This window comes from Nothobranchius furzeri, chromosome 17 (assembly GCF_043380555.1).
Source record: "Nothobranchius furzeri strain GRZ-AD chromosome 17, NfurGRZ-RIMD1, whole genome shotgun sequence".
Lineage (NCBI taxonomy): Eukaryota > Metazoa > Chordata > Actinopteri > Cyprinodontiformes > Nothobranchiidae > Nothobranchius > Nothobranchius furzeri.
This window is the reverse complement of record NC_091757.1, coordinates 57,804,254-57,826,901: the sequence shown is the minus strand read 5'-3', so window position 1 is coordinate 57,826,901 and position 22,648 is coordinate 57,804,254. Positions and strand designations below refer to the sequence as shown.

At 39.0% G+C, this 22,648-nt stretch overlaps 1 protein-coding gene across 1 annotated transcript; it reads right to left on the bottom strand.

Moving 5' to 3' along the window:
• Positions 1-273: 273 nt before the first annotated feature.
• prlrb (prolactin receptor b) lies at positions 274-16,827 on the bottom strand. The gene is made up of 9 exons (XM_015973251.3): positions 16,686-16,827; positions 14,668-14,748; positions 10,962-11,094; positions 9,422-9,591; positions 4,790-4,956; positions 2,244-2,385; positions 2,064-2,160; positions 1,907-1,976; positions 274-1,818 (listed from the first exon to the last, which is right to left on the bottom strand). The coding sequence occupies exons 2-9, from the start codon at positions 14,726-14,728 to the stop codon at positions 997-999; spliced, it is 1,662 nt and encodes a 553-aa protein (XP_015828737.3). The 5' UTR covers positions 14,729-14,748; positions 16,686-16,827; the 3' UTR covers positions 274-996.
• Between the last annotated feature and the right edge of the window lie 5,821 nt (positions 16,828-22,648).

Genomic DNA, 22,648 nt, shown 5'->3' with positions numbered 1-22,648 from the left:
TTAGTTTGCTTACTAATGCTTAACAGAATATCTCCTCAGAGGTTTAGGTTATGACTTGATGAGACGAATGTTGATGCCGACAGCCTCTGCATCCTGTAGATGAGGAAACTCGCTCAACTGTGACTCAGCTTTCCTCGGATCTGATCTGGTTACGGTCGCGTCTCATCAGATGATGACTCAGCACAAACCCCGCAGCACTCAACACAATCTTCAGTCTGACTCTTATTTTGTTTTCTGCCGCAGATAAAAAAATGTCTGAAATTTTCAACAAAGCAGGATTTAACTTCACTTTTATTTTTTAAGTTGCCATCTCTTTAGTTTCTATGAAGCTGCAGAAAGATGTTTACATTTATTAAATCACAAAGTAAAACAACTTATTGTAATATCAAATAACATATTCATTGTTGAGGTCTAGTTGTAATTAAATTAGCAGCATTTTGGTGATTAAAATATCCATCTTAATAAATAACCTAATATTTATTCACCATAAACAGTCTGCTTTTATTTTTCTTATCCAAACTAAATGAAGCCCCATCCAGCAGGAAGAATCACGTCTAGTGGTTCTGCTGGTAATACTTGGCTGTAGTGTGGAATGAGTTTTACCACAAACCATTTCAGTGACGACATTTAAAGCTCGAAACTGGTGATGGGTCGTTTTTTTCCTGATTGTCGCTAAAGCTGTACCACTTGTTCACTAATGTGGTGCACAACTGGGAGCAAATGAGCCGGTTTGACGGTTCTGTGAACCAAACTGCAGCAAGAGATGAGAAGAGTGTCTTTGGACACGTTGACCTGTAGAAAAATTAACAATCTGTTGAAAACACAAGAAAACAGCTGATTTGTCTTCTTGGACCCAGGATATCAACATTTTGTGCAAATCCATCCAGCAAATGTTCACCTTCATTTCATGATGGAAAACCAAAAAACCAAAACAAAATGAGGATCAGCACGCCGTGTCGTCGAACTCGACGTCCCATAAAGGACCAAAGTCACAAATCACTCGGTGGAAAACCTGGGAACAGAATCTACGTATCCGTCACCGATCATTTCTAAGCACATTCCTTTGCTGCAGTCAGACGAATGCGGCATTTTTGTGTTCTGATTGGTCCACTCTGTGTCGAGAGCTTCTTTTTTCTTACAGAGAGACTTGTGCAAGTCTTTATGCAGGATAACCATATTGTCACCTTTCACCTCTTTGACCCTGCTATAGTCTGTTGGCACGCTCTCTGCCACGCTCCCCTCCCGTGGCTGGCTGGCCGAGCTAACGGGAAGGTTATGACTCTTGATGAGGAGAATAGTCTCGTCCACCTCCTTCACCTGGCTGTAGGCCCACTGTTCCACGCCCACCTCCTGCGTGTTCTCACCTTGCTGAATATCCACATAGCCGGCAACGGCCTGGACAACATTCTCACAAGTTGTCTGCAGTAAAGCTGCATCTTCGTTTACAACGTTTACACTTGAGTTTTGGTGTTTCTCAGGAGGCGGCAGCAGCAGCGGCTCAGTGTTAGACATGTTTTCCTTGGATTGACATCTACTGGTTGGTGTAAAGTCATCCTTTTCATCTTCGCTGCTCTTTGATTTTTCACGGTCACTGTGGCCTGGAGTTGAAACTTCACGTTGGATTTCTGGGTCTAAGTTTAAATCAGAAGGAGTAAGCAAGCTTTTCTTCTTTCTCTGAGATCTGTAGGGATCTGTTAGAAGCCAGTCGTTGCTCTCAGACACCAGTAGGTACTCCTCGGTCTGGTCCATACACACCGACGTGGGAGGGAAGTTCTGGTTGGCAATAAGAGCGTTAGCAACATCCTCGGATCGCCCGCTCTGGAAGAGGTAGATCAGTTTTCTTAAAAAGTCAAAGAACATCTTCTTTTCTAGAATGTTAAGGGAAAACAATCAAATGCATTGTTACCTTGAACAGTTGAGCATCAAGTCCTTTTATCTTTGGGCCGGGAATAGGGGGCAGAATCCACTGCTTCACTCTGAGTAGTAATAATATAAAAAAGAGCCATGGTAGATATTTACCCAGCTGACCTGCAAACAGGAAACATCTCGTATAGGATACTTACAATTTCCTCTTCAGGATCAAGATACAAATTGCAGCCAGAAAAGGGATTAAAGAGAATACAAAGACGAGTGTCCAAACAAGTCTCTGGTTGCGAAAATCTATGAAGAGAAACAAAAGATGTATTTTTCATTAACAGTCTTGTTTCAAAGTCAACCGTGGAGCAAAGAGCTTCAACACTTACAGCCTGGGACTTCTACAAAAGTGGCTTTGCTCCAGTCACTCCAGGAGCTGTGGTCCAGACTACAACGCACTTGAACCTCGTAGGTCACCCCAGGTTCGATATTGTACATTCTTAGTGAGTTTTGTGCAACTTCAGTGAACATCTATGCAATAAGAAAGTAGGGAAAACGAGAGCAAACAATAACTTTTACAGTTTTAGGATTAGTATTAAACAACTTAGGAAAGGATTGGGCGCTTCATATAGGTCTGATGAATTTATAAAAATACAAATTTGTTGAATTCATAATTCTAATAGTGAGCCTAAGTCACGCCCATCTACTTCCGGACCACGTGTCCCCGGAAGAACAGAAAAAATAAGTCAATGGTGCTAAAAATGCTATTTTCTAATTCTGCTTGTCATGTTCCATGAATTTCATATATGATGTCTGTCAATTTTAAAGAAGTTTTTTGATACCAAGAACGCGCTTATTCTCTGACAGGGGAAATGTTATTTTAGGTTTTGTGTGAAAATAAGTCCAGAACTACAAATGTGCCTCATGAGAGTGACGTCATCGAACCAGACATGAAGAAAAACAGAGAAAATAGCTGAGTTTAGCTAACTTAAAATCCTTTCTTCAGGAGTAAGTAAAAGTTTATTTATATAGCGCCTTTCACAGATATAAATCACAAAGCGCTGTACAACATGATAGAGGAGGAAAGAACCACCATAAATCTGGCCATGTGGTAAGTAGCAGCTACGCTAGAGGAGAAGAGATTCTGTTGTGACGACATTTATGCGACGTGCTGATAAACTTTTACAAGCTGATAAATCTCAAAGTACGTGACTGGCGTGGTCGAAACACCCATCGATAGTTTTCATTTAAATTGCAGTACAACGTGTGCGATGCAGGGTCTAAAGCAAAGCGGATTAGAAAGTAGCTCTTTTAGCCCCGTTGACTTGCGTTCATTTTTTTCGTTCTTCCGGGGACTCGTGGTCCGGAAGTAGATTAGTAGTAGTAGTAGTAGTAGTAGTAGTAGTAGTAGTAGTAGTAGTAGTAGTAGTGGAAGTAGTAGATGTAGCTTAGGCTCTCTATTGTTTTGTGCAGAATGCCCTTAGCCTTGTAACTGGTTCTCTTTTACTGACTTGAGAAACAAACAAAGTTTTATTATAACGTGTTTTGTATGCGGTAGTTGGAGGCAGATTTCTTCATAAATGACAGATCAGGATTTCACCCCACACCCCAAGGACATCGGTCTTTAAGAAACCTTACGAGGAATAAACGGTACCACCAAGCTTCTCGTTTTTAACCAACAGATTTTTTTTACTAAAATCTTCTATAGATGTAATATGTATATATGTAATAGATGCCCCTTTTTACAGCGTAACTGTGAAGCACGTGTTTATCCACCCAGTTTTATCTGATCAATTTATCCAAAATTAATGGAACTTATTGCAGTGCTTATTGTGGGCGACGGTGGCACAGAAGTTAAGTGCTCACCCCGTAATCGGAAGGTTGCAGGTTTGAGCCCCGCTCAGTCTGTCGCTGTCGTTGTGTCCTTGGGCAAGACACTTAACCCATGTTGCCTGCTGGTGGTGGTCAGAGGGACCGGTGGCGCCAGCGCTCGGCAGCCTCGCCTCTGTCAGTGCGCCCCAGGGCAGCTGTGGCTACATCGTAGCTCATCACCACCAGTGTGTGAATGTGTGTGTGAATGGGTGAATGACTGATTGTGTTGTAAAGCGCCTTGGGGGGTCTAGAAGGCGCTATATCAAATACAGACCATTTACCATTTACTTGAAGTTCTGCAAGCTATTTATACTAAAGCTTCATACCACTTTGTCTAGCTGACATTCCTTCACAGTTCATTAACAGGATAACTGAAAGCAAGTACCAAAGTATTTAAATTTTATCACAAGGGGTACATGGTCAGATTTCACGCTATTGGCTGCTTTAGTAAAAAGTCGGAACTAATAGTCATTTCTCCTGCAGCCATACATTTGTAAAGTGAGCAGAAATTTGTTTTAAAAATGATAAATTCAAAACCAACTTTAATCATGTGTTTTTTCTGCATTTCTTATTCAGTCAGTGTGACTTCACCAAAGTCACTAATGCAACTCCGTACCACGATAGAGCTACGTCTGTGTCAAACACGATTACAGCCTAAAACGAATCAAATCAAACTTTATTTATGTAGCACTTAATCGTACGATGAATGTAACTCAATGGGCTTAACCAATTATGTTGCACACTTTAAATGCAGAGACATAAGTTTTTAACTACAAAATAAAGAAATATCAGATTCACTGGTTCTTTACTCAAAATATCAATATGGTTTTACTTTGTACATACGTGTGTTTAATTGTACTAGTTGTTTAAGGCATGTGTTCGTTTCTGCATTAAATTAGTACATTTTAAATTCGGTTTTGGGTTTCAAGTTAATCCTTTCTTTGTCCTTGTCTCTTGTTTTCCTTTTATGGATTTGGAAATATCCAAAAATGTAAATAAATAAATAAACTTTTCACACCTGGTGATTTGATTTATATGCAGAAATGATCTTCTCCTCACTCACCATCCAATCTAGGCCGGTTTGGACTTTCACTCTCAGCTCGTATGTTAAGGAGACCCAGCCTTTTGTGACGTCTACCTTTGAAGGACGTTTCCAACTTATATTGAGACAGGGAGTGTTGAGGTTCTCATCCACCAACACCGTGACGGCTTCTGGAGCATCAGACTTTACTGAAAAGCGACAAAAAATGAAAATAAAAAAAGAAGCGGTTAAATCCGTTAGCATTAGATTACAGGTGAAATCCAATTTTGTAATTCAACAAAAATCATTTAAATGCTCAGGAACCCTTAGCGAGTGTTGTGGGTGAATGAGCAGGTTAGAGTGTGACACTGAGTCTAGAACATTGAACCTTTTCACAATGTTCTGATTGTCTGAGATGTAGAATTTGGGTTTTTCGTGAGCTGTAAGCCATTCTCATCACAGTTCTAACAAAGGCTTGAAGTGTCTGGCTTTCTAGTCTATCTCATACATTAATTACTGAAATAAGTGAACCTTTGCATGATACTCTGAGTTTCACCTGTGCATTCAATCATTTTGCTTTAGAATAAACAAAACCAACATTTTTGGTGAGAAAACAAGATGTTCGTGTATTTTTGCAGGCTTTTAGCTGAACCATCAACCACTAGAATATAATTCTCTAATATTTATAAGAAAATGAACCTTTTAGGGTCCTTAAAGCACATTAGAGAGATGTAAAACCCATTGGATTAATGTTTGATAATGATGCAGCCCTACAAACATGTGCTGTGCAGTTCAGATTGAGCGAATTGTCAAAAAGCTAAATGATAAGTGGTCTGTATTTATATAGCAGAGGTTCTTCAACCCCCCAAGGCGCTTCACAACACAATCAGTCATTCACCCATTCACACATGGTGATGATGAGCTACATTGCTGCTGCTGAGCACCACAAGCAGACTAAGGAAGCTAAATAAAGCTAAATTCATGAGGGATTTTAGTCTGATGTGCCGCTTCATTAACCTCAACTTGAACCTAATATTAGAGTTTTTAATAGCTGGTCTCCTTTGTTGCAGCCATCTTTAAAGAACTGCTGCTTTGTAAATGTGGAGTCGATGAGGTAGGTTTGCACCTGTTGATCTGACACTTCATTGAGGTTTCAACGAGTTTTAACGTGATCCCGACTGTTGCTCTTTCTTGATGTTCCATTCAGTTTTTTAGAAAGCTCTTTTTAAAATGTCGGCTCAAAACAACGAGTGAAGCCTGTGGCGTGGTTTCTACCAAGCATTTCTATGGCTAAAATGTTTTGAGCATGTAGGTAAATAAAGAGCGCGACTGGAAAAACTCTGCAGCTACAGAAATAGGAAACATTATGCTGCTTAAATGCAGTTAACCTCGTTTGAATCTAACAAAATATACGGCCCTTCCCTTCAGCTGATAGCAAGTTTCATGTGAAGAAACAAGCTCATTTCCCCACATGAGAGCTGCTGTAGCAGAACGTCTTCCACTGGAAAAACACATTTCTCTCCAATATGATTCATTTCAAACAAAGGCCCTTGGAAATAAAAAAAATGTATGTAGTACAAAACCACCGTACAATCTTTAACACCAAACAAAGGACGGGAAATTTGATCTGCGACTGTACACGCCATTCAGACCGGTCTCAAACCAGTTCCACCTCATTCTCCTCAGACTTGAGCCCGCCAGCTCAGTACTTTTCCATTCCTCTTTCAGCGTAAGACGCCTGTGCAGCCAATAAAACAGAGCCAATCATTAGCTCGATATATAAAGATAATTCTGTAGGGTGGATTCTCCTTCAAGTAGAGGTCAATAGCTTAGTGTTTACTTTCTGGTTGATATTTTCCAAAAAGTGTGTATGTAGGGATGAAAAAGAAAACGGTTTCAAAGTTGCTGGAGGTATATTCCTAATCCAAATTCAAATAAATCTAAACTAACCGTGTTTTTTTTTTTGGTTCAGCAACAGTGGAATTTAATAAAAAGCTTTTTTTCTACAATATGTAAAAAAGAAAAGCAGGGGATTTTATTAAACTGGCCCCTTTCTGAAAACCTCAAAAACTTAAGAAAAACAGAGGAATTACAGTCAATTACCACTACGATTTATGTTTATGTTTATTTATCTGGCAGATGCTTTTATCCAAAGCGACGTACAGTTTAGAAACCTATAGGGCATGTTGTGATCTGTGGGGGAAGCCGGAGTACCCGGAGGAAACCCACGCATGCATGGGGAGAACACGCACCTCCACGCAGAAAGGCCGCAGCCGAGTTTTGAACCTGCAACCTTCGAGGCAACAGTGCTAACCACTGCGCCACCATGCAGCCCGATTTACACCATTTATTGTACTTTTAAGACTACAGTTTTTCTACATCCCACACGGTCCACTTAGAACATTTTTTGGGCAAATAAATCCACTATTTATTATCAAATACTAGAATATACATCACCCAAACATTTCCGGGTTCAAACAAGCTCCTCAAAGTGTTGTTGTTGTTATTTATCATCATTGACAGGTCACCAACAACAGGACATCAAAATGATCTCTAACGCATGTTTGGTTTTGCCAACATGCTTGTCGTTTTGAATTATTCACATCATTCTGAGAACTGAGCTTTGATCTTTTAAACTCCCCAATAATAAACAAATAAATAAATAACAAAAACAAGTCTAGGTTTACCTGAATAAAATATCACAGCAAGAAGCTGTCATGACGCATAGCCCCTGGGGATAGAAGTAAACACTAATGACATGTTTGTCCTCATTATTGCACACGTTGCAGAGCTAAAACTTGGAATGTTAGAAGAGCCGTCATTTTTAGCACATACTTTGAACATGACCATGCAAGATCTTGGCAATCACACGAGATTCTTCTTACAAGATTTGAACAAAACACTATTCTTTAAAGCTGGGGTGTGTATAGTTTCAAAATGTTAAATGTGACTATTTGACCCCATTCTATGATATAAAGTAGGTAATCTTTCATAATTTATATTTCCACAAAGTCCGTCCCCTTACCTCTACAGCAAAATGAATAATTTATGTGAGCCTGTTGCACAATAGAGTTGCGTTTCCTCAAGACGGAGCGGTCAATTAACGATAATACGCCCGTGTACCCAGCATGCACTGCAGGGTGTACAGACGTCTCAAGCAGCTAAGCACAACTATAGACATGAATATGCAGATGTGCCATCAGGTGCTGGAGAGCATAACAGCGTCCCCGCCATATTGGGTGGGTCTCTTCACTCTTCAAACACAGCTGGAGTCAACGCAGATTGAGCCACTATGCCCACTTTTGTACAGCCTACAGTTGCAACAACCAGCACACTATTAAACAGGTCATGTGGGGTTACCATAGACTTTTCTAGCCTACCTGTTGGGATTTTATATGTTGACTATTTATTTTGTTTAAATAAATCTATATTTTAATTATCATACCATGCTATACGTCAGACTTTTTGTGGAAAAGCATAATAAAGATTACGAATGGATGCTATTGCTCAGCTGGACTCCAGGGGAATAAAGACAAAAACCCAGATTAGAAATCTAGATGTAATCGTTGACTCAGACCTGAGCTTCTCTGGACATATTAAGGCTATAACTAAATCAGCGTTTTATCACCTCACCAAATATCAAGAGTCAGAGGTCTCGTGTCCAGACCAGAATTAAAGAAACTTATTCATGCTTTTATTTCTAGTCGGCTGGACTGCTGCAGTGGTCTCCTAACTGGTCTTCCCCAAAACGCTGTGAAGCAGCTGCAGCTTGTTCAGAACGCTGCTGCTGGAGTCTTAACAAGAACTAAGAGAACGGAGCACATCACTCCTGTTCTTAGATCCCTACACTGGTTACCAGTAAGCCACAGAATAGATGCCAAAGTGCTCCTACTAGTTTATAAATAACTCAGTGGCATGGGACCAAAATACACGTCCCATCTCATTCCTGTATACACACCCAACAGGGCTCTGAGATCCTTAGGAAACAATCAGCTGGTAGAACCTCGGGTCAGAACCAAACACGGTGGAGATGCTTTTAGTTACCATGCTGCTCACATATGGAGTCAGCTTCCCCATGACCTCAGATCTGCCCCAACCCCAGAGTTGTTTAACCCTAAACCAAAAACCCTCATGACCTCATCAGATTTTTAAAAGATTTGTTTCTTATGTTGTGTTCTCTAATGTAATCTGCGCTGTAACTTTATCTTCTCCTTTAGCTCTAAACTATAATTCTAGCTGTGTATTTTAATTTTTTATGTTGTTTTCATATCATATTGTGATGACTGTAAAGCACACTGAATTGCCTCTGTGTTTGAAATGTGCTCTATAAATAAAGCTGCCTTGCCTATTTGCTTTTTCTTTGACGATGTATGGTAGACTGCCCTGTTGACTGACATCCATAGTGATGAGCTACGTCACATTGTTTGTTGATTGGTCCTAGCACTGTAATTGCATGTGGACAGTTAGAAAAACAACCATTCCACCCTACGACTGGGCCAGACTATATAGCTACGTATATAGAAAGGCTTGCCAGGCTAACAGACCCCAGTTTCAACTCCCTAAAGGCAGCAGGTCATTTTAGGCCTCGGTTGTAACCCTAACCTTTTTTATGAGGACACTTTTGTTTCCTAGTTGAGAAAGTGTTTTTATTCTTAACTGGCAGTAACAACTTACAGACTTTCATAACATCGATGTCTAATGTGTCCGACGAGGCATTCCCGAGGGCGTTGAAGGCCACCACTCTCAGACTGTACTCCACCCAGATGGATGTGTAGTTCTTGCCAAAGAAGCAGGAGTTATTTCCTGCTGAGTGGTAGTCCGGACACTCATGGATTCCCTCTTCCCTGTAAACAACCAAAACAAGACCTTTAATGACCAACATGTGGGTGTTAACATGCGCACATGAAGAAGTCAGCGTTTATGCTGTGGGCAGTAAATACATAGCAGTAATTACTAAACACGTTTAAAGCTTTTCACTGCCAACTGCACGAATCAGGTATTTTGGCAGCTGAGACGACTGAAATAGGCTCCGAAGTGTCATCTTGAAATAATTTAACCCACATTTATGATTTTTATAACACAGTGACTTACTAAAAATCCACCAGTGATTTCTATAATCATCAAAAACTGGAAATCTACAACATTTATATATGATTTATGATGTATTAACAACTGTATTCAATTTCCTTCATTAATTAGGTGTTTTTAATCAATATTGTAATAATCAAAATAATTTCTTCCAGATCAAATAGAAAAAGTTAATTAAATGTTAGAAAATTGCCTTCTAATTTGCACGCCTGTAACTCCTCCAAAGATAACGTATAGCTGTCACGTCTGAGTCACAGAGAAGTAAGGATTATTAAAAGAAATGAGAGAATGTAATAATATATGTTGTTTGTTTGTGGTCATCCATGTTGAAGATCTGGAACTAGCAAAAACAAACAAACAAACTGGGAAAAAACATAGAAATACACATATTGTATGATTGGGATGAACGCAAAAACAGGTCATAAAAAATGTATAAAAAATAAATGGCCAGATATTGATGTGAATGGGTTTACTTCACACAAAGGTTTATGACTAAATCAAATAATTTTATAACCTGCTTGTCAAAAAGAACCTTAAGAAATAAGTAACTATTCAGTTAATGCACAGATATTTAAATTTTAGGTGGTTGATTGTACCATTGTCTAAAAACATAATATAACTTCAATGTAAAGTTTTAAAAGTGGTCATTATTATTATTCCACAGCTTAATTTTAATTTTACTACAAAATAAATGAAAATTTGCTCCAAGATTGTAAATGTTATATCCCCCATTATAACTTTTATTACCCCTTTGGGCAGGGCAGGTGAGGGTCTCACAGGTGACTTTTAGATGGGCGTGGTTACAGTAGTAGTAAAGCACATAGACTTGAGCAAAGGGACCAGTAGTTTTCCACCTGCTACTCTGCAGGACATACGACTGAAAACAGGTTTTAGGTTAATTTGCCCTCAGTGTGGGTGATAAACATATCTTGAAGTAGACAATCTGGTGGCCTTGAAGCTGAAACAAACAACAAATCAGCCAAACTCAGCTGAAGACAAGTTTGTCTGTTACTCTAAGTGTGTGTGTGGGATTAAGAAATTATATTCTACTCCTCCTTTGTCTCCATCGGCCTGTGAGCTGAGTTCAAAATGGAGGAATTGGAAAATGTTTGTATTCAGAACTAACTTTTCTTTCTCGTAGTAGAGGCGGTGCGTGGTCGGCAGTCCTCCGTCAGAGCCCGGTTTCCACCAGCAGGTGAACGTCTCCTTCTCCGGAGACCTGCAACCAACCAGAGCAGGTTTCCCTGGTGGAGATGTACCTGGCAACACAGGTCACAAACAATCATTAGATGTGAATTAACAATTAGGGTTAGATGAAATCATCAGCATCGGTTTTCCACGTTCAGTTCATAAAAAAGAATATATTATTTATTTTATTTTAAAATGTTTACAATATAATGGACGGGCTTTCATTTAAAAAATCTTAATTGGTTTTATTCATTTAAGATGAATGATTCAATAATAACAATAACAATAATAATAATAATGTGACAAAACCTTTAATTTGTGAAACCTGTTTTTTTCTACAGCATAGAAGCATTTAGTACCATAGTAGTGTCATAGTGTGAACTGTACCCTAAGAGGATTGTGCCACTTTTAAACATGCGCCGAAAGACTGTGCACACATGTTTCAGGAGAGATTTCATGTTCATGACTCATTTTAAAAGACTGATCTCCAACAGCATTGGCAGTCCTGTTCAGACATGTGCTCTGTTGCTATGGAGGCTAGGCTACGTATATAGAGTGGTACTATTTTGATGCTTCTGTCACAAGAGCACCACAGCTGTACTATAGCCTCAGTGCATGTATTATATTAGCTTATGTTTTCTCTCAGTGACATTTTAAAGCACTTCTTATTTAATAAAAAATACATTCAGATCTTGTAAAGCTCCTAATAGGATCAGGTCTACTTTTATTGTCTGTTCACTAGTTAGTTACTTTTAAACCTCGACATTAAATATCTTTTAAGGCTTTTGCGTGATCTAGAAGCTCAGCATATTTCAGATGTGTTCAAGACGTGATTAAAATCCAGGTGTGTGTGTGTGTGTGTGTGTGTGTGTGTGTGTGTGTGTGTGTGTTCTTTCATAGGGCTAGCAAAACCTTTCTTCAACCACAGGACAGATTTGAATTAAACTATCAGAAAGTAAACATTGGATTTCCATCAACAGCTGATTAACTTTTGGCCGTGTGGGTGACCTTGGGAAACAAAAATGGCTAAACTTTTATCAGTTTGACAGATTTATAGCGAAAATGAGTTATACTGATTAACTCCATGTGCTAAAAGATGCAGTAATGTTTCATCCGATTGTGACAAAGGTATAAAGATCGGACCAAACAAAATGTACTCAATTTTTCAACAAATTTTCTGGCATGAAGGAATGTCAGTCTTCTATATTTTACAAAACACCTAAAGTATTTTTTAATATTCAGGAATTTTTTAATTAGAACTAATGAATTCTGCTCACTTTTTATTGGCTTTTCTGTATATTTAAATCTGTTCAGCATCATAACAGATTGATCTTAATACATTTATTTCATTTGTTTGTTATGATTTTTATCTGAGAAAGTGCTACATATGTGAGCTTTAATTTGAAGGCTGAATGCAGAAAGAGCAAAAGCAGTGTCACTGTCAGATTTATAACACAAACATCAGATGGATGACTGCAAAGAAAGTGACGGGGAAAGTTGTTCTGTTGCAGCGACACAACGTCCCCTGCTTTGTTTTGCTTACATTGTTGTACACAGTTTTGACTAAAATCCAGAGTTTGTGTGCATTTACACACCCGTGGACACACGGTCTACAGCAGTCTGCTAAAAAGTGTACTAAAATCAGCTATGATGAGATATAGCTATATCTAATTTTGAAGGATATGATGACCGTCTGCAGAGAGATCACAACCGTAACAATTTATCTAATGGAAAATGTTTCCGCCCAGACCACTTTAGATGTGACACAGACAGACCCTGATCACTCTTGAACGTATTCATTAAAAGAAAGTAATGCTAAAGATGTTTACTCATTGACTATTACAGCTTTGATCTGTTAACTGTGAGTTGATTAGGTTCATTAGCAGCTGTGGCGATAAGTTAGCGTTATTGGCACATGCTAGCGTAAGATAGCTAATTAGTACCTACAGATATTTTTGTCCTTTTACACTTGTGTTTTAATATAAGAAAAAAGTGGAGACGGAGGCTCAGGGATTAGGAGTTTGCCCCAGAGGGTGGTCAGTTTGAATCCAGGCTCCATCCGCATCAGTGTGTTCATGGGCAAGACACTTCACCCTCCATGCCTGCTGGTGGTGGCCAGGGGGACCAGTGGCACCTGTTCACAGCAGCCTCGCCTTAGTGTGCCCCAGGGCAGCTGTGGCTACGTGTAGCTCATCACCTTCAGTGTGTGAGTGTCTGAATGATTCATTGTAGTGTAAGGTGCTTTGGGGTCCACTGACTCACAAATGCTCTTTACAAGTGCAGGTCATTTCTCATTTATAGTTGAAATATTCAGTAGCAATAGTTAAAATTGTTTAAATAATTGTGATAAAATTATTTGTCAAAAGAAAGAAAATCACAATGTGATATTATTGTCATATCACCCATCCCTAGACATAAATATATAACAAGTGGTGCATGGGTGCTTGAAAGTTAAAATTAAAATAAATTGTCAACAATTTTACAGTCTGCATAAAATATAAAAATCACCAGCAAAAGAAGGCTTGCAATAATTTCTTAATGAAGCAGAGGAAGTGCGAGGAAATTATGAAATTTTATGAAATTATATCTACAAAAGACATGGGTGTCATGTGACCATGAGCCATTTAATCTTAAAGCTCAAACAAGTTTCTTATTTTTCCCCATGTTACGAATCACATTCATGGAGCTTTAGGCTACACTATAACAGGGAGCCCATCTACTTCCGGACTACGGGTCCCCGGAAGAACAAACAAATGAATGCAAGTCAATGGGGCTAAAAATGCTATTTTCTAATTCCACTTGTTATGTGCCATGTATTTCACACATGTCCGTGAATTTCAAAGACGCATTTTTAAACCAAGAATGTGCTTATTTTCAAATGGGGGGAAACAAAATTTTAGGTTGTGTGTGAAAATAAGTCCAGGACGCGCTTCACGAAAGTGACGTCATCGAACCAGACACAGAGAAAAACAGTGGGAAAATGGCTGTAAGTACAGCGAACTTCAAATCCTTCCTTTCCAGTAGGAGAGAATCACCATAAATCTGAACATGTGGCAAGTAGCAGCTAAGCTAGGGGAGAGGAGATTTTTATGTTTATGTTTATTTATTTAGCAGACGCTTTTATCCAAAGCGACTTACAGTTTATAACCTATAGGGCATGTTGTGATCTGTGGGGGAAGCCGGAGTACCCGGAGAAAACCCACACATGCACGGGGAGAACACGCAACTCCACGCAGAAAGGCCGCAGCCGAGTTTCAAACCTGCAACCTTCGTGCTGCGAGGCAACAGTGCTAACCACTGCACCACCATGCAGCCAGATTCTGTGGGGACGTCATATATTCCACATGTGTTTGACGTCTTGTTTGTAGTCATGCTACTTACAAACTTTTACAAGCTGATGAATCTCAAAGTACATGAGAGGCGTGGGCGAAACATCCATCATTCCTTTCCATTTAAATTGCAGTACAACATATGCGATCCAGGGCGTGAGGCAAAACGGATTACAAAATAGCTCTTTTAGCCCCATTTACTTGCATTAATGTTTTCGTTCTTCCGGGGACCCATGAGCCAACCGCAAATGGAGGAGACTTAGGCTCCCTATAAAAAACTGATTCAAAATCGGATCTACCGATGGAAGAACTTACCATCACATTCCTTAGCTGCAGACAGCATCCAGAGCATCACCAGCCCGAGATCTCCCCTCATCCTGGCACCGACCCGTCACGCTGTGAGACAGCAGAGTGAAATCAGATGCATGTCCTTAAACACATTCTCACTCCCAGCGCGTCTAAAACAAACGCAGCCACCCGCCGCATCAGACCCCTGACGCCAAAAGTGCCCTTTTTCGTCACTTATGTGCAAAAAGGGTTTTTTCCCTTTTCTGACTGCAGATCCCAAAGCAGCGTAAAACTGACGCATTGGGATATCCGGGTTAAGGTTAGGATAGGGGTGAGGGGAAGGTTAAATAACAAGAGGATAAGGTTAGGGTGAGGTACAATGAGCTTGTTTGGTGCCCTGGCTGCGGACATCCCATCGCGTCAGTGTAACGCTGCGCTGGGATCTGCAGTCAGAAAAGGGAAAAAAAAAAAACTTTTCGCACATAAGTAACGAAAAAGGGCACTTTTGGCGTCAGGGGTCTGACGCGGAGGGTGGCTGACCAAGCGTTTGTTTTTGACGCACTGGGAGTGAGAATGTGTTGCCTTAATGCACTTGTATAAACCCGGGGGCTCGGCCACAGCTCTTGTTTTACCTAAAACAAGCAGATATGGAGGGAAAACAGCAAACCAAACCGGTAACGGTTTGTTCAAGCATCAACTGACATGGAAGCTTGATAAAACCCGATATTCAATGTAAAAAGGGTCACAATTTATTAGATAACAGAAAATATCAGCTAAACAAAAACATCAAAGATGAGATTTTCAGCTGTAAAAACTGGATTTAGTACTCATTTCATGCACTTTGTTCCTTTTATTAACTCGTTTGGCAGACATCAATTCACTTGAGGTCGTTTAATGCACTTCCGTGTTGCGGGGAGTTTATGAATACGAATATGTGCAGGCTCAGGTCAACACACAATACGCTTTGTTAAAAAGGGACATTCATGTTGCAAATTCCCACCAGAGTGGCTGTTCTGCTGCGCACTTTTTGCTGTTTTCCCCACAAGTTTCTACACTCATTGGAAATGTACAAGCTCAAAGGAAACACGCTTTTTGTTTTGTTTTTGTTATGAAAAATGATAAATCTTAAAATGCCAAATGTAAACGGACACACGAGCAACTTCCCTTCCCTGAACAACAAGGCTGTAATTTAGTTGTTAAACATTTTCACAATTTCTGCTCCACCTTTGGTGCGACAGCAAGCCGAGTTTCGTGCTACGACACCTGCTCTGACAAGTTTTAACAGGATCACTTGCTTGGGGAAGGTAGGACCTGGACGAGGCTTTATTCCCTTATTTCTACACTCAGAGAGACTGCATGTTAAAAATTAAACCTAATTCAGCATTTTTTAATGTAGAAACCCAGAAGATTGTAATCTGTTTCTATTTAAAACAAAGTCTTAAACAAAATAAAAGATCTTTAAACAGCTAAATCTGATCATTTTTAAACTCCGCACTCAGAATTAAACTTGATTTTAATGCTATTTTATAGGTAAACAGGGTAATTTTTTTTGCTGAAACACTGTCACCAAGGCAACAGTGTTTCCATGCTGTACTGTTTAATACCTCACTGCAACACAGATGACTGAGTACACAATACAGTAATATCAATACACTGATTAATAAAAAAAAACTAAATAATAAGCAAAACAAAAACAACAGCAGGTCCTCCTAAATTGGTTTCATCCGCTTTTCTTATTTTCTGAGTAATAAAATAAAAACAAATAACTAAATTAAATGTCATTAAGTGGCAATAGAAAATCATCAGAATGAGCCTGAACACTGAATTTTTGCTTACTCAAATATAGTGCCATTGCCTATATGCTGGTTTTGCAGGTGTTTGTGCGCGCGCACACGCAGATCCACGCAACAGTCCAACACGGAAAAGAAACAGCCTTGTGAATGATTGATTACATAACATTCTGCTTCCAGCTGCGTTAGCACAAGTACATTAAAAACAGCTTTTCTGTGTCAGGTTGCTTTTTTTAACATGACGCTATCACTCACCTGTCGCTTTAGGGCGCGCGCAGCTTTCTTGTTCTTCATTTAAATGCTGTGGAGAAGGAGTCTTCCTCAGTCATTATGACCTCACCTGGCAACCGCTGCGCCTGACGACTCAGGTATGCTGGTTTATGAGATGGGAGAGAGAGGTGTACTCTGAGTCATCGGGGAGGGGGGAGCCTCTCGCGACGACCTGCCCACCTGAGAGCCGACAAAGATTCCCGAAAACCGATGCGAGATGCATCACCTCGCTAGTTTTGTTTCCCACTTCTTAAAGCAGATTTCTAAACTAACTTTACTTACTTGAACGATACTTTTGCTCACTGTGTTTAGTAGTTTATCATAAAAAGGGAGCTAGAATAATTTTTAGTCTTGTGTTTCTTTATTGAACGCATCGTGTCATTTTTTTTAATGACAATTAAAGTCCGGAGTGTCCTGAACGCATCACGGAAAATGCCGCGACCTGTAAACGCACCACGAGTCAGGTAAAACACGAGAGTGGGAGTTTTACCTGTCTGGCTGTTGAAAGAAAATGTTACCAAACAGGTAACTAGAACAAATATGTAAGTACCATGACCATTCAAGTACTTAGACAGTTTCACACTGCTAGAATTCAGAGCATCCATACCTTATCGCTTTTGCAATGGTTGCTTTTTTTGCCATTTTTATAGCAAGATTCCAATCAATAATGTATACAAATAGTATGGTGCTGTTGATAAAGTTTTTGCTGTCACACTTATTAAAATAATGTCCAAAACTATTAAAACATTATTTTAAAAAATTACGAAAAATCGAAACATCGTGGATTTTATGTCTGCATTAGTGTCTGAATGGTACTTGTCTTTATTTTTAATCAAGATCAATTGAAATCAATTATTTTTTGTACAACATAACCAATTCGAGGCCCTGTTATGTGGGCTGTGCCTTTTAAAAACTGTCACAAACTAAAAATAATGAAAAAAGCTCAAACTATTACACTCAATTAAAAGTAATCTAGCCACTTTTGATGATTTATAAGCTTCACTCATTTTTATATTTCAGTCCAACTCCATGACGTTTACTTCATGTAAACCTGTGTGACGCAGACCACCATTGTTCTAGATATTGAAACTGTTCTTAATTAGTGCATTTTAACCAATTTAACATATATACATTTGAACAAGTGTCTATGTCGAGGATTTTAACAGATTTTGATCATATTTGGTCACAAATCAACTTTTAGTCTAATGCAGTCTGGTGAAAAAAGAGCAGAGCTATAACTGTTGACATTTCTTCTGCCGTTATTCATATTAGGTCTGCTCGTAGTAGTTATCTTTGCCAGGACATAAATCTCCTGTACCTGGATTTATGACAACACCCATGTAGTAATACATCACAACCAGCGTTGAAATTTCAGTTCATACATTTTAAAACTAACTAGTTTGTTTCTTAGTTCATAATTAAAAAAATTTAACTAAGTTCACTGTTCCAAAAACAAACTTCATAGTTCTTTTTTCTCATATATATATATATATATATATATATATATATATAAAACTTATGACATAATTTTCCAATAGTCCACTCATACCCAGCTGCAGTTTTTACCAGACAGTATATTCTCAATAACACCAGGAAAACATTATTTTAAATGGGAAATGATTAAACAATCTTAGGAAGCAGGCTGAGGTAGCAAACTCAAAGTGCAATATTAAAAGTGCAAAACATTAAAAATGTATAATCTTTCAGTTAAGTCCTGTTTCAATTTTTCTGAATGAACTTTGACTCCTCCACATAGCATAGACGTAGAAGAGTAGACGCCGCACCAGCTGCTACTGCCTACGTTTGGCCGCATTTGCGGGTTCTACTTTTTATAAACCCTATGGTTAACACAATGTTTTAGCTAGGCTTTAGCTCCGGAAAAGCTCCGTGGAGATCTGGAGCTAGAACGGCAAAAGAAAGCGTTCATAAACCCGTTCATGCACACCAGGACAAACGCACTCAATTTTACGTACATCAGGCAAAATACGAACGAGTTCAGTTCACGAAAAAACGAACGATCGTTCAATGAACGCGTTCAGCAACAACACTGATCACAACATAAAAAGAAACATGAGGGGCTCCTCAGGGATGTGTACTCAGTCCTTTGTTCATTACTTTAGGAGTACGCAGTTTTTGACAAACATCTGTCCAAACTACTGTGATTTCCTTTTATTTTTAAAATATTGATGAAATGACAAAGTACTTGAACCGTCTAATGAAGTCAGTGTTTTAAAATAAAACAAGATCTAACTATTTAGGCCTCTCGTGTCCTTTGTGTGCAATTAGTTCATCAAGCCTTTGATAATTTGTACAACTGCTTATCCAGAACCCCACTTTTAACTAATTGGAGTAGACAAAGAGGCCACAGCATCCATGTCTTCATAATCTTTCATCCTCCACCCTTCCAGCTTTCTGGGCTTTTAGGGACACATAGCTGAAAAATATCTCTTTGTGAATTTCATTTTTCTCTGTCTGCATTTAATGCCATTTTAAGGATTAGATTTTTCTGACTCATAAATCACAGAAAACATCTAACAGGAAAATCTGAGTGGCAGTAAAAGAATTTGGAGCCATTTTTAACCTTTTATCCAGATGTGATTAAAACCCTCTTTTCAAAGAGAGACCTGGCCAAGAATGGCAACAGCAGGTATCAAAACACGGAAAGATTACACCGTTAAACTCAGGGAGGAAATAAAAAGATTTAATTAAAATTTGAATAGATTTGCAGCAGTTTAGATGAAACGGTTGCAATTAAAAGCACACAGTGAAATTTTCTCTTTCATGTCATTCTGCGTTCCTGTGTTCTGAGCCGATGGTGCTTCTTAGACAAAAGCTCTTTTTTAAGTTCAGTTTGTGCAAATGGAACAGAAAGCAACAAGTGATCAAGCATGAAACAGAGTGTCAACCAGAAGTATTCATGAATAAAATGTCCCTGGAGTCCAACACAGGCAAAAATGTGGCAGCAACACGCTGCTTCTTTGTATTAAAAGAAAAGCACAACTTGTTTTTAAAATAAAAACTATGTTTAACCTCAACTTCTTCACAGGATTGTCTACGTGTGGTTTTAGGTGGAGCAAGTTATCAATAAAGACACCCATTTGTGTGAGCCCAGGGGTGGATTTAGGATTTAAAAGATCTGGGGTTTAGCCCAGATGAGTGAAATATATATTAACATTTTGGTGATACATTTGAATTTTCACATTTTGACCACCTTAAAGAAGACAAAAAGCACTAGATTACTCTTGTGAACCGATATAATGATATAATAAATATATTATGAACTTTTATAATTTTAAAGTGACAATGTGTACCGTAATTTCTGGACTATAGAGCGCACCCCAATATATGCCACACCGGGCTAAAAGCCGCAGATATCTACTGAATTGAAAACGTAGTTTAACTGAACATAACTGAACTGATCAGTATCAAACAAAACAGAAAAGTTATTGATTAGTTTATTCATCGTCCTCCTGCGCACTGAAACCACTGAAGTCCTCTTCTTCTTCAGTGTCGGAGTTGAACAGCCTCAGAAGAGCTTCGTCACATACCTTTTCTGTGGCGATGTCCGTGTCGCTCTCCATGTTGCTGTCATCATCCCGGGGTGAAGCTGGGAAAACAAGCAGCGCCGTTTTACTGTGAAAAAAATCCTCCTGGGTGCTTTCCGTAGCGCTCCTTTAACCATTCCTTCATTAGACTTTCCAGCATCCATCCTTTCTGGTTGACTAAAGCTGCACCTCATTATAAGCCGCATGGTTCAAAGCGTGGGAAAAAGTAGCGGCTTATAATCTGGAAAATACAGTAGATTTTACCATTAATCTCTGGAAATATCCATCGAAATGTTGTTGTAAATGAATTAAAAGATGCCCAGCCCTCTCTGGTGGACTTAAAAGTAAAATTCAGATTCTGGGGTTTTTCAGAAAACATCGTGGGTTTGAGCCCAAGCAGCCACCCCCTAGCCCCGCCCCTGTGTGAACCACCTTTACTTTATCACCCTCAAGAGTACTCACTGGGAATCATTGCTGGCAGCTTCCTTCAGTTGGAAAGGGACATCCGCTGCTTTCTTGTGCTTTGAGAACAAGTTATACAAGTTTATACTAAACTGTACATTGTTTTATTGATTTAGCACACAACAAAACTAAATCATAAGGCTCATTTTGAGATTTGGAGGTGCTTTCAGCAGACCCAGAAATCACTGAGACAGTTATTATTCAAGAGAGCAAGTGGGTTAACATCACGGCTGTATTTTCTTATTGTCTGTCAGTAATTAGTTTTCAATAAGGCAGGGAAAAAATGACAACGACTCTAGCCATGGAGTTAATCTCACATTCAGCTTCAGGCAGTCTCAGCATCTGTGATACTTCTGTGCTGAATGCTTTCATCTAATTGCTTTTATTGTTCAGGGATGGATGTCACAGTCTTGCAGAAGTTTCTGAGTCATAAAAGTAACAATATAAATCAGAAAAGTGGAGATAAACAAACCAAAACGAGCTTCTACACCAGGGTTGTCCAAACCTTTCAAGACAAGGGCCAATACTGTCAAGTCAATAGTCCTAGTGGGCTACAAAAATACAAGTTAATTTGAAAATTTTAAATTAAGATAAGCCCAAAACAGGTATATTATTCCAAATCTGAACATAAAGGTATGTCAGAAAGTGTAGATCTACATCAACATCCTGCTGGAGAGATAAAGCTAATCCTTTTATAATTTCAAATGGGCCTTAAATGGCCCCAGGACCACACTTTGAACATGCCTGTTCTATACCATCTATTCAATTCAATTCAAGTTTATTTATAAAGCACCAAATCACGACAAGAGTCGTCTCAAGGCACTTCACATAATAAACATTCCAATTCAGGTCAGTTCATTAAGCCAATCAGAAATAATGTTTCCTATATAAGGAACCCAGCAAATTGCATCAAGTCACTGACTAGTGTCAGTGACTTTACAGCAATCCTCATACTAAGCAAGCATGCAGCGACAGTGGAGAGGAAAACTCCCTTTTAACAGGAAGAAACCTCCAGAGAATCCTGGCTCAGTATAAGCAGCCATCCACCACGACTCACTGGGGATGGAGAAGACAGAGCGCACACACACACACACACACACACACACACACACACACACACACACACACACACACACACACACACACACACACTATTTTTATGTTTACTAACATCTATTAACATCTGCAAAATAAACACTAGTTTTTGGAAGAATTTACATGCAAACATTAGTGTATTTTCTTTTCTTTTGGTGTAATTCAAATGCCGACCGCTAGTTGGCAGCAGTGTGCAATGGGTTTTGTTTCCACCACCATTGAAATGTAAATCCCTCTATTATGGTTCAGATACTTCAAGTTGAGCATGTTACGTTTCAGTTTGGACTGTTTATTGAAATTTCCAGCGATGTCAGATAGAGATAGACTATAGTGAAATTTACTTTCATGTCTAGAGAACTAAGTTATAATAAACTCAAAGGTTATCAAAAAGTGGTCCAACAGGATTGAATTGTGTGGAATTACTGTTATTTTCTCACACACCATAAGTCAGCACACGGTCTAATGCATGTTGGCAGGAGTGGGTGGAGCTATGTGTGAGTAAAACCAGTTGAGTCTAAGATATTACTAAAGGCTACATTGAGGCTATCATTTTCAATGTCCACATGAATGTTAAAATCCCCCACTACAATGACCTTATCAGTATTTAGCACCAAATCAGATATAAAAAAAAAATCTGACATCTGATCCAAAAACAGAGTTAGGGCCTGGCGGACAATATAAAACTACAAACAAAAGTAGTTTTAGAGTTTTGTAATCTGGATTAGGAAAACTAAGAATATGATGTTTAAAAGAACTGTAACTATTAATTGGTAAAAGGTTGATTAATAGGTCCGAATGAAAAATGGTTGCTACTTCTCCTCGCCCTGTACTTTGAGCAATGAGACG